Consider the following 13,393-nt stretch of genomic DNA (forward strand, 5'->3'; position numbering starts at 1 on the left):
GTATATTTATATCTTTTGAGTGGCAGTGTGGGAGAGACAGGTGAAGAGAGAGCGTAAAGTGTGAGCGAATACGGAGGTTAGACTGAGTAATGGTCATCTGTTTTCCCTCATGCGGCACAACGAGAGAGAAAGCGGGAGAGCGAGGGAGAGAAAGAGGGGGCTGTAGGAATGTGTGTCTGTTTAGTGTTGGGCTGATTTACCCAAAGCATCGGCATCAGAGAAGAACCCCAGCCATACTGAGACATCACTGACTACACACACACACACACACGTGGGGAAAGAGCGCGAGAGCGCGAGAGAGAGAGAGAGAGAGAGAGACCTGAGTGGCTGCTGTAGCTGAACTCTAAGCTAACGAGTGAACTAAGTTATTGCAATTCAGAATTTTTTGTGTGTGTTGGGATACTGAGATAAATGTGTGTATGTGTGTGTATCAGCTTATGTGATGCAGCATGGGATGAGGGGTGTAATAGTAAGAAAACAGCTAGGAGGACTCTCTCATTCTCTCTCTCTCTCTCTCTCTCTCTCCTGCTTACTTCTCTGCAGGCTCTTGGAGGCTGGTGTTTGGACAAAGCCTTACAATTTTCCAGCCAGGAATGTGTATGGTCCCAGAGAGACTGCCAGCCACAGAGACAGAGTGAGGGAGAGAGAGAGAGAGAGAGAGAGAGAGAGAGAGAAAGAGTGAAGGAGAGGGAGAGAGAGAGAAGGACCACAAGACTAATGAAGTGTGAAATAAAGACGAACGTATGAAAAATGTAGAAAAAATAAAAGCTTAGAGTAAGTCAAAAGGAACAGAGGGAAAACTATGGAGAGGGCTGATTTAGATCATTTATATCAGAGCTATAGTTGACACATGTCTTCATATGTGTTCTAAAAACATTTTATAGTGGGCATGTAATTTGTCATGAAATATTGTGGAGCATGTTTTAGTATAGAGATACCAGTCAACTGGAATTTCAAATAAAGTATTAGAAAAGCAGACAAGGTTGCATCTACAGACAGAAAAATATATTAAGCAGAAGTTGTGTGCAGAAGAATTTACAGTCAGTCAATTTTGAAAGTAAAAAGTGAGATGAGGCAATAAGCCATACAGATTAAAAATTAAATATTTGCATGTGCATTTTAAAGTAATGACTGTCTGCATGCGTGTCTGCCTGCATATGTGTTGATAACGGTGAGCAGACCTGGCCTCTGTACACTTGCTTGAGTCCCTATGTACTCACATGGCCGAGTATTGAGCCCAGAAATATTTGTACAAGTCTTCGTGTGCAGTTATTTTATGTCTGCTGTATGTGCAAACGTAAGCTTTTACATCCTTGAGTGTTTGTGTTACTATGTGTTTATTCATCTAGCCATTTGGCCCAGGATTTCTGTGTGTGTGTGTGTGTGTGTGTGTTAGTTTGGCTTGGGGGAGATCCAGCTGTGTCAGGGTGATCTGATCCAAATGCTTCAATTCCCATCAGAGAGGGAGAGAGAGAGAGAGAGAGCAAGAGAGAGAAAGAGAGAGAGAGAGAGAGAGAGAGAGAGGGTCACAAGGGGCAAAAGACATAAAGAAAAAGTGGGGAGGGGCGAAAGCAAGAAAAAAAATTGGTAAGACGCCTATAGAGGGAGCTGGAAACTGGAAGGCTTCATGCGGTGAAATGCTGAGTGGAGAGGTTACATATTTTATTACAGGTTCTACACAAATCCTTAACATTACATGAATGCAGATCTTGCACAGCCTGTCTTAATGATAGTGTAGAACATTTTACTTGGATTCTGGCCTTATCTCATATCTGGCATCATCTTTTTTACTTTAATCACAATTAAGTCCAGGAAGAAGAACACGAACATGAGAATATGTGAATTTACTCAGGTGTTTCCTTCTGTACTTTCTTCCATTCCCAGTGTGGCAGGCAGTGCCACCATTGGCTGAGAGCGTTGTCTGTCTGCCTGTCTACACTTGCTGTGCAGAACTTCCTGCACCTGTACAGCAGGCACAGACAGGCAGACAGATGGCAGCCCGCCTGGCAAGGGCCCATACAGGACGACGGACGCATCAGCAAGCCTTTTTTGAATCGTCGGAAAACAGCATACAGAGTATGAGCTTTTTCTTTACATAATTAAACTATCTGAACTAGCTGTGTGAACTCTTCTTTAATATGATAAAAAAAAACAATACGATGAATATTATTTCTAATATGTTATGAATAAAGTCAGAAAACTGAACCTGAAATAATCTTCAAATCTGTCATTGTCAAAATTTTCAATATGAAAGGTTTATTTTCCTACTGCTAGAAATTACTGGCAACCACAACACAACCCGTAAGTACTGTAGTTATAATGTATCTATGGGCGACTGCAGTGTGTTTAGGAGGTTAAAACCAGTAAAGATAATAAAAGAGCCAAAGCTCACATGACAGGTAAACCACAGATATAGAGAAAGCTAAGTGAATCATGCCATACCTCATCATCTTTAAACCAAGAGAGGCTCTCTGCTGTCAGCACAAACCAGTAATCCTTGGCTCCGCCTTTCATCAGACTAATGTTGTTGATGGTCAGCCAGCCTTTTCTGATCACCTGCAGAGCAAGAGAAAGATCAGCAGAAAAGGGGCAGGGGTTATGGTTCATAGGAGGGAGCAGAAAGTTGCCACAAGCAAGTACCAGAAGAGTACCAGAAGAGATCACCAGCCCTTTAGAAAAAGTAAGAAAAAAAGATAGAAGAAAAATGTTCTGAAGATCTGAAGAACAAATTATAAAACTAATAAAGAACAGTGTGAATAAATGAGTGTGAACATAACATGAACAGAAACATTTATTTACAATAAAATGTGTTGCTTTTAAACAAGTTCAGTGGTTTTAGTAATAGTTTTCAGTGAATTATCAGAGTCTATTTCTTTAAAGGAAGCACTGGCTCAGTCTGCGGGATAAGTACTGCCCAGCAGAGGAAAAGGAAGAGACCGGGGGAAGGAAATATAGGAAGGAGGGACTAAAATAAGAGTGATACGGGCAGAGGATGAGAGAGAGTGGAGGGATGAGGAGGTGGAGGTGATGATAGAAGGGGAAACAGGAGCCCAGCTGGCAAAGATCGAGTCAGAGCGGGAGAGAGAGAGAGAGAGAGAGAGAGAGAGAGAGAGAGAGAGAGAGATAAAAAGAAGGAGGCAGAAGACCCACACATCCTGTCTCATTACACCACTGACTACACCTATTGTCTTTCAAACATCCAGTATTTTATACATTGCATTAAATAAAATAGTATGTAAAATGAAAAATAAAAAGGATTCTAATTAAACTGCTAGATGTATAATTTATAATTAGGTTCATTAATGTCTAAAATCTTTGTGAGGAAAGTTTACAATAACATTGAATGATGTAGCATCACATTCTGATAATGAACCCACATGACATGTTGAATACTAGTTTTCTCGGCACGCCATGTGAGTAATATGAAAAACAGCCACACTCTGTGACTAAGATGGAACATTTAATACACATTCAAGCTCTTTTCTAAACACAAAAACACATTTTTTCCATCAGATGTAATAAATAATGTAGCAAGGCAGATTTCTCACTGGCTAATCTGCAGTATTTAATGAATACAATGATACATTCATGGCTGTGCTTGTAGCTGCCCTGAGCTTGCAGCACTGCAGCATTTTCCTCCAGGTGAGTTTTAAATAAAACTCCCTCTCTCACGCACACACAAGAACATGCCAGATGGATCCAGATCAAAAGCTATGAGTCTATGGACCTGAACGTTCCATTGGAATTGAAAGTGATTCAGATCTGTTTTAAACATTAGAGCACACTTACCTAACATACTCCCTCCCCCTTACACACTAGGGTTGTAGCCTGATATGCTGCAAACAGTGCTGCAAACTACAGATCCATTCAGCCACAGACTACAAAATAAGTACTTTTTTTAAATACTGTCACAAATGTTAGTAGGATTAGCTAGAGTTAGAAGGCTTGGATTTGAAAAAGAATATATTTTTGAACAAATTTTGATAAAGGTGAAAATACAACAACACTGACAAAAGGCCAGAAATCTGCTAAAATGATTCAGAAGTGAATAAAATTAATAGAACCAATAAATAATATCCCAAATACTATTATGTCAAACCATGTAAAAACATACATTGTGTTGGTTATATATTAGTAATACAGCCATTACTCAGAAAGCTTCATAATGGTAGTAATGAGTTTTTTGTGTTTGTCAGGCACCTTTTTTACAGCAGGATAAAAGAAAAAGGGGTGATATTAGCAAAAAGTAACAAAGGAACTGGTTCACTCACACTCACTCATACTCACACTAGGGGAGTAACGATACATCATTTGTACAGTATGATACATGCTGTAGTCTTTTGCCACAACAAAATATTATTACAGCCTATACATCAACCAGTCACTTCATTATCACCACATCTGTGTCTACATCTACACATCTACCATTCAGCAGTGACACTGATGTGTTTAAAAACTCCCACAGCACAGCTGTATCTGGTCTAATTGTACCAGAACAACACACATTAATATGCAACCGCATCACTGCAGTGCTGAGAATAACCCACCAGACAAATAATACCTCCCCTATGGATCAGACAAAATTAAAAATGAGTGTAAAAGAAAAAGGGGTTAGTGTTAATGTAATGGCTGATCAGCGTATATTGAGCTTATATTTACATAAACACAAAGAATACATACATTTGTTTTAAGTGCTGCACAGAGAATTGTCTGAAATAGTATACAGCTCTGGAAAAAATTAAGAGACCACTTGGTGTTTTTTTTTTTTTTTTTTAACCAAATTGAAAACCTCTGGAATATAAATCAAGAGGAAGATGGATGATCACAAGCCATCAAACCAAACTGAACTGCTTGAATTTTTGCACTAGGAGTGGCATAAAGTTATCCAAAAGCAGTGTGTAAGACTGGTGGAGGAGAACATGCCAAGACGCATGAAAACTGTGATTAAAAACCAGGGTTATTTCACCTAATATTGATTTCTGAACTCCTAAAACTTTATGATCTTTGCATTATTTGAGGTCTGAAAACTTTATTTTCTTTGCATTATTTGAGGTCCGAAAGCTCTGCATCTTTTTTGTTTTTTCAACCATTTCTCATTTTCTGCAAATAAATGCTCTAAATGACAATATTTGTATTTGGAATTTGGGAGAAATTAGTCTGTATTTTATCAAATAAAACAATGTTTATTTTACTCAAACATATACCTATAAATAGCAAACTGATTTAGAAATTGAAGTGGTCTGGTATAAATATAAACAATATTCATACTATAAAATCTAGCTTTGCAATCATAATGTGAACATTTCTCTGTATATCGTTACACCCCTGACACACACACACACACACACACACAGAAATAGTGACAGTGTGACGACGGTTTACAATAGTAAGGCTTACAGACAGTGGACTCGTACAATTTGACTGGAAGGTGGAGGAGCAGCACCCTAAAAAGTATCAGCAGAGAAAGTAAAGCCGTTATGACTGCATCCATCTTCATCCTAGGCTGGATTAACAAGATCTAACATCAAACTCATGGAGTATATATTCACATACTTAAATTTGGCCCAAAAAGGAACAGAGACCTGACACACAGATAAACCCAACAAAACATATTCTCCATTCTCTTCTGTAAAATCTGGCGAGTGAGCGTTGAAGAATGTGTGTGCTCTGGCTGAGAACGTAAATGTTAATAAGTGAATGGAATGACAGAAGTGACTGAGATTGGTGGGTTACTTACCATGCCCCCTGCAGGACTGGCTAAGTAGCGCATTAGAGCAATAAAAGGAGCGGATGGGTGAGAAAACCAAGATGACCATGCAGAGGTGGGAAAGTTTAAAAGACAAGCTGAGAATATTACACTTTAACCAAAGCAGCCTGCAGTTACCTTCAGCAACAAGCTATAGGTGCCTCTTCTGAAGAACATGAAGTTAATTGTTATGTTTTCCGAAGCTAAAATGGAGGGGACAGGCAGATTAACAGTTCACATACAGAAAGAAGCAGGTGGTGGAAGTGGCAGCAAAATAACAAACAGCCTAATAAACTTATTACAGCAAAAATGCATACAGGTGACCAGTCAACAGATTATAACATTAGACATTAGAGATTAATTAAAGCAAATGTGACAGTACAGGCAGAAACAAGACAAAAAGCAACAGAACAAGAACCTAAAATACTATACAATAAAGTCTATATGTCCTGTTTTGTGATTAATCCATGTCTACACTGAATTGCATCATAACCAGTATTCATAGGCAAATCCTCTTACCTGGTTTCCTGCTGAAGCCTTTCTATTCGTCTGATTATTTCTCTGTTGAGCACTAGAAAATCAGAAGAAAAATCAGGTAAAAAAGTGATAAAAAAAAAATTTAAACAAAAGACAACTGTGGCATTGCATATATTACTGCGCAAAAGGTTTAGAGCATTTTTGCCTAAGAAAAAAAAACATCATATTACAACATATGCAAATAAACATACACAGATACATTTTAAGAAAAAAAGTATCCAATAAGATGAAGTCTGAGATTTCTCCTAGACACCCCCAGTCATAGTGAGAATGTGTTCAATTCCATCACCAGCTCACCATATGTATCATCATTAGGCACTGATTTACCAAAGCAGCCTTTGCCTCTTATGAGGAGAGCATTGAATATATTTTAATATATCTATTGTATTTGGTTTGATTCCAATGTTAGTTTTTTAATGAGTGAATAGATGATTGCTTCCTAAATAAAAAGCTTCTCTATTGTAAATTCCACAGGTGTCTTTTTTGCAAAGTACTTTACTTTTAACTGACTGACTTCACATTTGTGTCCAAGTTCAACTAGGACGACTCACTTAGCAAACCCAATGAAGTCTTCATGATTTGTGTTGATGTAGGAAAGCTGAATCGCCAGTGAAAGCAAAACCTGTTGGCAAATTTACGGTGAAAATTAATTTGAGAAAAAAACAAAAAACAAACAAGAACAACCAGCTGCACTGCACTATGTAATGTGAGACTTATTTGCAATTTCTTGTCTTTTTACCTGGTCTTTGGCTTGACTCTCTCGTTCTCGAATATATGTGTTCACAATTCTCTCTGTCTCCTCTCGTAGTTTAGGAAAGGCCACCAACTGAATACAGATTGCAGTAAAGATCAAAGCAGAAGTAAACATGAATATTTGAATGTACACAATTTTCCCTTTACCCCATGATTGGTGTCCAAAATTATCTTTTTATAGTTTTGTACTGAAGTTAATAAACTAAAGTAGGTAACAAGCAATGAAAGCTTACAGGTTACCAATTTGAAACATCCTCACTAAAACAATGGTGTGCAAAATAATCTTAAACTTGCTCACGTGCAGATAAATTGCATTGCATGCATTGTTCTAAACAAATAGTCTTAATAAAAGATTTTTAATTATGGGCCATTCCACTGAATCAGTGCCATTTCTGTCCCCAGGAAATTGCATGTATAAATGTGCACACAAAATAACTGTAAAATACTAATAAAAAATTATTATTAAGCACAGTGTCTTGTACATTTGCAAAAGTAATATATGTTATTAAAGATATTAATAAAAACTATTTAAAACACTGACAAAACAGTGTTTGTTACCTGCCCCCCCTCTCTAACTATAAATTTACCGTGAAATATAATTATGAAATCAATTTTTTTTGCATTGTTGTGTGAGTGATTTTTTTTTCATAATAATCCATAATATTTAAATTAAATATTTCACTCATTCCTGTTACCATAACACATTACCCCAGCTGAAAAAATCTGCAACATTCTAATCTACAACAGGAAGTTACATCAGTTGGTTCCTGTGAAGATCATGGGAAGTCCAAAATTATGTTTCCTCATTTGTTTTTCTGTATATTTGATCTCATTGTAACTATGACTAAGGAGGTCAACACTCATTAACGTTATCTAAATTAATTCATTTTTTTCATTCAAATTTTGGGAAATTACTAAAATGCACTTAATGTCCTTATGCTATTAGCATAGCTGCCATTTAGCTATTTTTCATGCTTTTGCTAATTCTATGTTAAAAAACTCATTTCTGTTCCTTTAATTTCTGTTACAAGAGTGAGTTCCAGTAACAGTAGTTAAGGCCTTTAACAGGAGTGATTTTTTTTTTGTCATAAATATCAATTATTAGAACATGCAGTCAACCATTTCTTTAAAATAAAGACTTTCCTAAAAGAAAATCAAAATAATTAGTGGACTTGCTTTTAAACATGCTTTTTAAATGTCACATGAGTTTTGTAATCAACTTTGGTTTAGAAATCTTGTAAAAAAGTAAAGCTGCCTGAGATTGACCAGTACATGTTTTAAATAGTTCAATATATGTGTTATAAGATTCAAAAAAGATAAAAAAAAATAAGTTTAATTTTGAAGAGTTAGAACAAGCAAATGGCACCCATTTAGTGGAATGGACCTTAGACAATTAGACACTTTACCTTGTGGGTACACTGTCGCACTGTGGCCATAAGCTCCTGGACTACCATGTCTACGCATTTTATACATGGCCCTTTCAGCTTTACTATCAGCTTCTTCACCATGGCCTCAAATGCCAGGTCAGGAGTAAACAGGCCTGTCCTAGACCACAGCATATGGAACTATGAGCTGAGAGAAGAGCCAATATGTCATGGGTTAAATAATCTGGTGAGAAAAGAGGTGGAGGTGTGGGACCCAGACCTGATCCCATGAATGTTCTTGATGGCGTAGCTGATCTCACGACGCAGTTCTTTCTCATCAAACTCCATCTGATGATCAAACAATGATCAACAACTATGAATATAACAGCAATACACAGGGGTCAGCATTAGCATTGAGTAGACTACATTTGTGTAATAATCAGTGCACCTTGACTAGTTCAAATGGGAAGCGCTCGTGAAAGATGCGATTGATTTTGGCTCCTCCTGAGAGCTCAACTGTGTCCACCTGGTCTCCAGAGCCCTCAATCCTTTTCTCAAAGTCCAGCCCAAAGTGCTGGATCAGCCTGAAAACAGCAAAAGAAAAAGAAAAAGAAAAAGAAAAAGAAAATGACTGTTCTGTATTAGTCCAGTGTTTTGCCTTGCTGCCATTAAGGTGTATGTTCATGTGGGTTTATTCACCAATAATAAAGTGTTTCTACACGTTCTTTTTTAAACCTGTCCATAAACCCTTAGAATTAAACAGACTGCTTTTGAAACTGATATATAATAACATTTGATGCAAACTCACGTTTTAATTAATTTTAATTGCACTGTAAATGTGGTATATATAATAACATTCATGAGTTAAAAGAGGTAAATAATCTAAAAAGACACGGTGTGGGTAAAAATGGTTAAAAAAAGTTAAAATATACAAAGATAGTGTGGGTTAAAAAGATTAAATTAGGTTAATTAAGTTAATGTTGTTTCCTTGTTTAGTTTATTCATGTTAACTTTAGTAAAAAGGCTAAAAAGTCATGCATTGCACAGGAAGAATAGAAGACTCAAATGAGTTTATACAGCAGAGATTAATTTAGATAAAAGTTATTTGAGTGAGAAATGGTGATTTTATTGTTATCAGAGTCCTAAAAGGATTTAGCTACTATGGAAAAAACATGGTTTGTGTATAAGTGGACAGTAGGGGGAGCTCTTGTCAGTCCTTTCAGTGGGGAGGTTATTTCTAAGAGGAACTTAAGGGGGCGCTCTGATGTGTTTTCTCATTCTCTGCAATACAGCACAAGGGAAAACAGCACAATCTAGTCTCTCTTTATTCCTTCCCATTGTCAGGTAAATATGTATAAAAAAAGGTGCATTCACCGATGAACATAAAAGTACTATGTTTAGAGAACATGTTGTTCTGTTTTTCTGAAAGTTTTGAGTGCGATAAATATGCTAAAAACACTACTGTGTTTAGCAGACTGAGCATATGGTTAGCAGTAGCTTATTGTTCTTAGGCCTGCCTAATTGTTTATACAATAGCATGGGGTGCATGTTTAAGCAGGGATTGATGAGAAGAAATATTGCTACAGGGATTGGATATTGGACTATTCCAGTAATTCTATGCATAAATATGTTTTTTTATTTTATCTATATTCTATCTCTCTGTAAACAATGTTCTATTCTGTGCAAGGAAGTTTAGTTAATGTTTCTCTGTAATATAAAGCAATTGTTAATGCTGAAAGATACCTACTGAAAGACAATTTTGCTTTTGAGTTGTTTTGTACTTTGTAAGATTCTCTGCAATACAGCACAAGGGAAAACAGCACAATCTAGTCTCTCTTTATTCCTTCCCATTGTCAGGGGTACAACATTTGGAGGCACCGCTGGGATGAACGTTCGGAGGACCCATGTCACTGCACAGAAGTCCTTCGACACAGTTCATCTTTTTAACTAAACACCACCTGACCAAGGGAGGAAATGTGATGTAGTGAGGGCAATGCAAGGGAACAAAAGGAACTGCATGCCATCGGAGACCAAAAGACACTGGGTGGAGTAAGGAAAGTCAGTTCACAGTCTGTAACATACAATTAGAACACTTTCATCTCGGAAAATTATGGCGGAGGCACTAGAGAACCTACAAATAGAAGTGATCAGCTTGTTAAATCAGCTGTCGAAGGAGAAATTGCTAAGCACATGTGACTTCCTTGACATTTCTGGGCTAAATAGGGAAAAGGTCTCTGGCAAAAATCGCATGTCTCTGATCTCCCACATTATCCAGCATATGGAGAGGGAGGAAGTAGCCCAGTTAGAAGATGAGGGGATGTCAGAACTTCTGATGTTGAAAGACAAAATATTAGAAGTGAGTGCCCACGTCGAGAGTCCAACTTCCGCTACTAATCTCACCGTTGAAAAAGAAAGACTGTATAGAGAGCTAACCGATCTGCAGAATGCAGTAGCACAAAAGCAAAGTGAGTTGTATCAAGCTAATCTTAGTGACACAAGTGCAAGTAATACTCCACCCCAGGTGCATAGCCCAATAATGCTTAAGACAGGGAACGTGCCATATTCTAACTCACCTTGGCACAAAGATTTCAAAATTTCTGGCCAGATTGGGGAGCCAGGTCAAAAAGACAAGCTTACATTTTCAAGTCTAGCACATCAAATTGAAAATGGACTAAGTCGAGGCTACCCAGAAATTGAAATTGTTGATGCTGTGATTAGAGCAATATGCCCAGGACTTCAACTGCGAAGCTACTTGGAGGGAAAGTCTCAGTTAACATTGCCCACTCTCAGACGCATCTTGCGTTCTCATTTTCGAGAGAAGAGTGCCACCGAGCTCTATAAACAACTTACGTCTGAGGTACAGAGTAACAAAGAGAGTCCCCAAGCATTTCTCATGCGCACCCTGGATCTGCGACAAAAAGTTCTGTTCGCTTCACAAGAATCTGAATCAGGCCTGAAATACGATCCTGCATTAGTCCAGAGCATGTTTTTACACACTGTACTGACTGGCATTCAGAATGACAGCATAAAGATGGACATGCAACCTTTCCTTGTTGACCTAAAGACCTCAGATGAAACATTGTTAGAAAGACTGAACACTGCATGTGCGAACGAGACTGAGAGACAGAAAAAGAGAAAGTTGGCTGTCTCACCACCTGCTATGGTACATGTAGTACAGTCTGAAGAGAAAACAAACTCAAAGCAATATCCTGTAAAACAGAACACCTCAAAGATTTCGTCAGATGTACTCACAGAGTTGAAGGAACTTAGAGCTGGCATAGCTTCTTTGCAAACACTCAGTGCCGAAATAGCTCATATCAAAGAAACTATACAGCAGCAGCAACCAACTGACCCACCAAAAGCAAGCTCTGCACCCTTGAATAGAGTGATGGAGAGAGATCCTGTCCAGCATCAGGCTATCGTGGCACCATGTGAATATGCGGCAGTTGGTGGCCCTCGTCCAGTAAGGGAGCCTGCTGTGTTCCAACCTCACTATAGGTACCCACAGTACTATTCAACACCTCCACGTCCACAAGTGCGAAGATGCTTCAACTGTCAGCAGAAAGGTATGGAAGAACGGTGTATACATTGCTTTCGATGTGGCAGCAGTGAACATTTCCAAGCTGGGTGCCGGATAAGAGGGATAAAACCATCGAAAGAAAGGTCTTTAAATGGGGAATGGTTACCCCCACGGGACAGGGAGTAACCAGAGGCTGGTATCGGTCCCAAAAATGTGAGGGCTGTGGAATTATGGGTGAGAACGAGAGACTAAAATGTTGTTCATCTTGCAAAAGCATACTCTATTGTTCCAAGCCATGCCAAAGAAAACATTGGACTACACATAAGCAATACTGTAGTGGTATGCTAAAATCACCAAAAGAACTCACCTGTATGAACATTTCAGTGCAGCAGCACTCTGCAGTGACATCACTAGTAGGGAGACAGTGCCTTGTTGAATGCTTCCTAAATGGACACCGCACTCAAGCTTTGTGGGACACTGGATCGCAAGTGTGCATCATAGACGAAGAATGGAAGAGGGAGCACTTGCCTTCAGTAACTTTGAGAGATGTTTCAGAAGCCATCGACATGGGTGATGCATTGACTCTGATCGCTGCCAATGGCACTAAACTGCCCTATGTTGGATGGATAGAAGTGACTTTTAGGTTAGTTCCTGACACAATTCACACCAATGACTTAACCATTCCAATTTTGGTAATGGAAGGCAGGCACTTGTCTCATCCGATTATTGGTTTCAATGTCATTGAGCAAATTGTTGAAGACGTTGTGGAGGCTCGACCTAACATATCCAGTGACCAACAGCTTAAACGAGCACTGAGGGTTGCATTCCCAAGCTTGAAAAAGAACAAAATCACAGCATTCATCCAATTGATAATGGCAGAACATATGTGTGAGTACATAGTAAAGACCACCAATGAGCGTGTTCTCATCCCAAAGCATTCCACTGTACTTGTCAAGTGTCGAGTGTATGCACAGCCTTTTAAAGAGGACACCATACTTATTGTTGAGCCTGGACTAGACCCTCAGTGGGCAGATGGCCTCGAGATCAGTGAAACACTTGTTCAGCTAAAAAAAGGAGCTTCCCCGCACATTATCATTGAAGTATCTAATGTCACTGATCATGATATCGTCCTGGCAGAGAAAACAGAATGTGGCCTCGCACAGCCTGTTCGAACAGTGTTTCCCATCAACTCAGGAGAAAGCTCTGATCAGAAGACAACTGCTGCTGTTCACCAAGTAAGTGTCCAACAAGCTAACAATGCTAATGTATGTGATGATGTCTGGGATCCACCGGTTGACATAAGCCATCTGAGTCCTGATAAAAAGCAGGTAGTTCAACAGATGCTTCGGGAAGAATGCCATTCTTTCTCTAGAACTGATGATGACATTGGCTGCATAGACAAGTTGCAACTGAGTATTTCCTTGAAAAATACTGAACCAGTTACACAAACTTACATGTCTGTCCCAAAGCCCT

The 13,393-nt window shown here is 38.6% G+C and overlaps 1 protein-coding gene across 4 annotated transcripts in view; it reads right to left on the bottom strand.

The window, feature by feature from the left end:
* The window catches only part of dnm3a (dynamin 3a), a 69,449-nt gene that overhangs the window by 32,923 nt on the left and 23,133 nt on the right, over positions 1-13,393 (bottom strand). For 3 of the 4 annotated variants that reach the window (XM_049481545.1, XM_049481548.1, XM_049481541.1), the window contains exons 9-16: positions 8,849-8,984; positions 8,681-8,748; positions 8,443-8,581; positions 7,023-7,109; positions 6,835-6,905; positions 6,266-6,317; positions 5,415-5,444; positions 2,443-2,556 (exon numbers count right to left, since the gene is read on the bottom strand). In XM_049481545.1, coding sequence (XP_049337502.1) covers positions 2,443-2,556; positions 5,415-5,444; positions 6,266-6,317; positions 6,835-6,905; positions 7,023-7,109; positions 8,443-8,581; positions 8,681-8,748; positions 8,849-8,984 — 697 coding nt within the window. The remainder of the gene's footprint in view (positions 1-2,442; positions 2,557-5,414; positions 5,445-6,265; positions 6,318-6,834; positions 6,906-7,022; positions 7,110-8,442; positions 8,582-8,680; positions 8,749-8,848; positions 8,985-13,393) is intronic. The other variant, XM_049481549.1, reaches the window with a different exon arrangement.

Source organism: Astyanax mexicanus, chromosome 1 (genome assembly GCF_023375975.1).
Source record: "Astyanax mexicanus isolate ESR-SI-001 chromosome 1, AstMex3_surface, whole genome shotgun sequence".
Lineage (NCBI taxonomy): Eukaryota > Metazoa > Chordata > Actinopteri > Characiformes > Acestrorhamphidae > Astyanax > Astyanax mexicanus.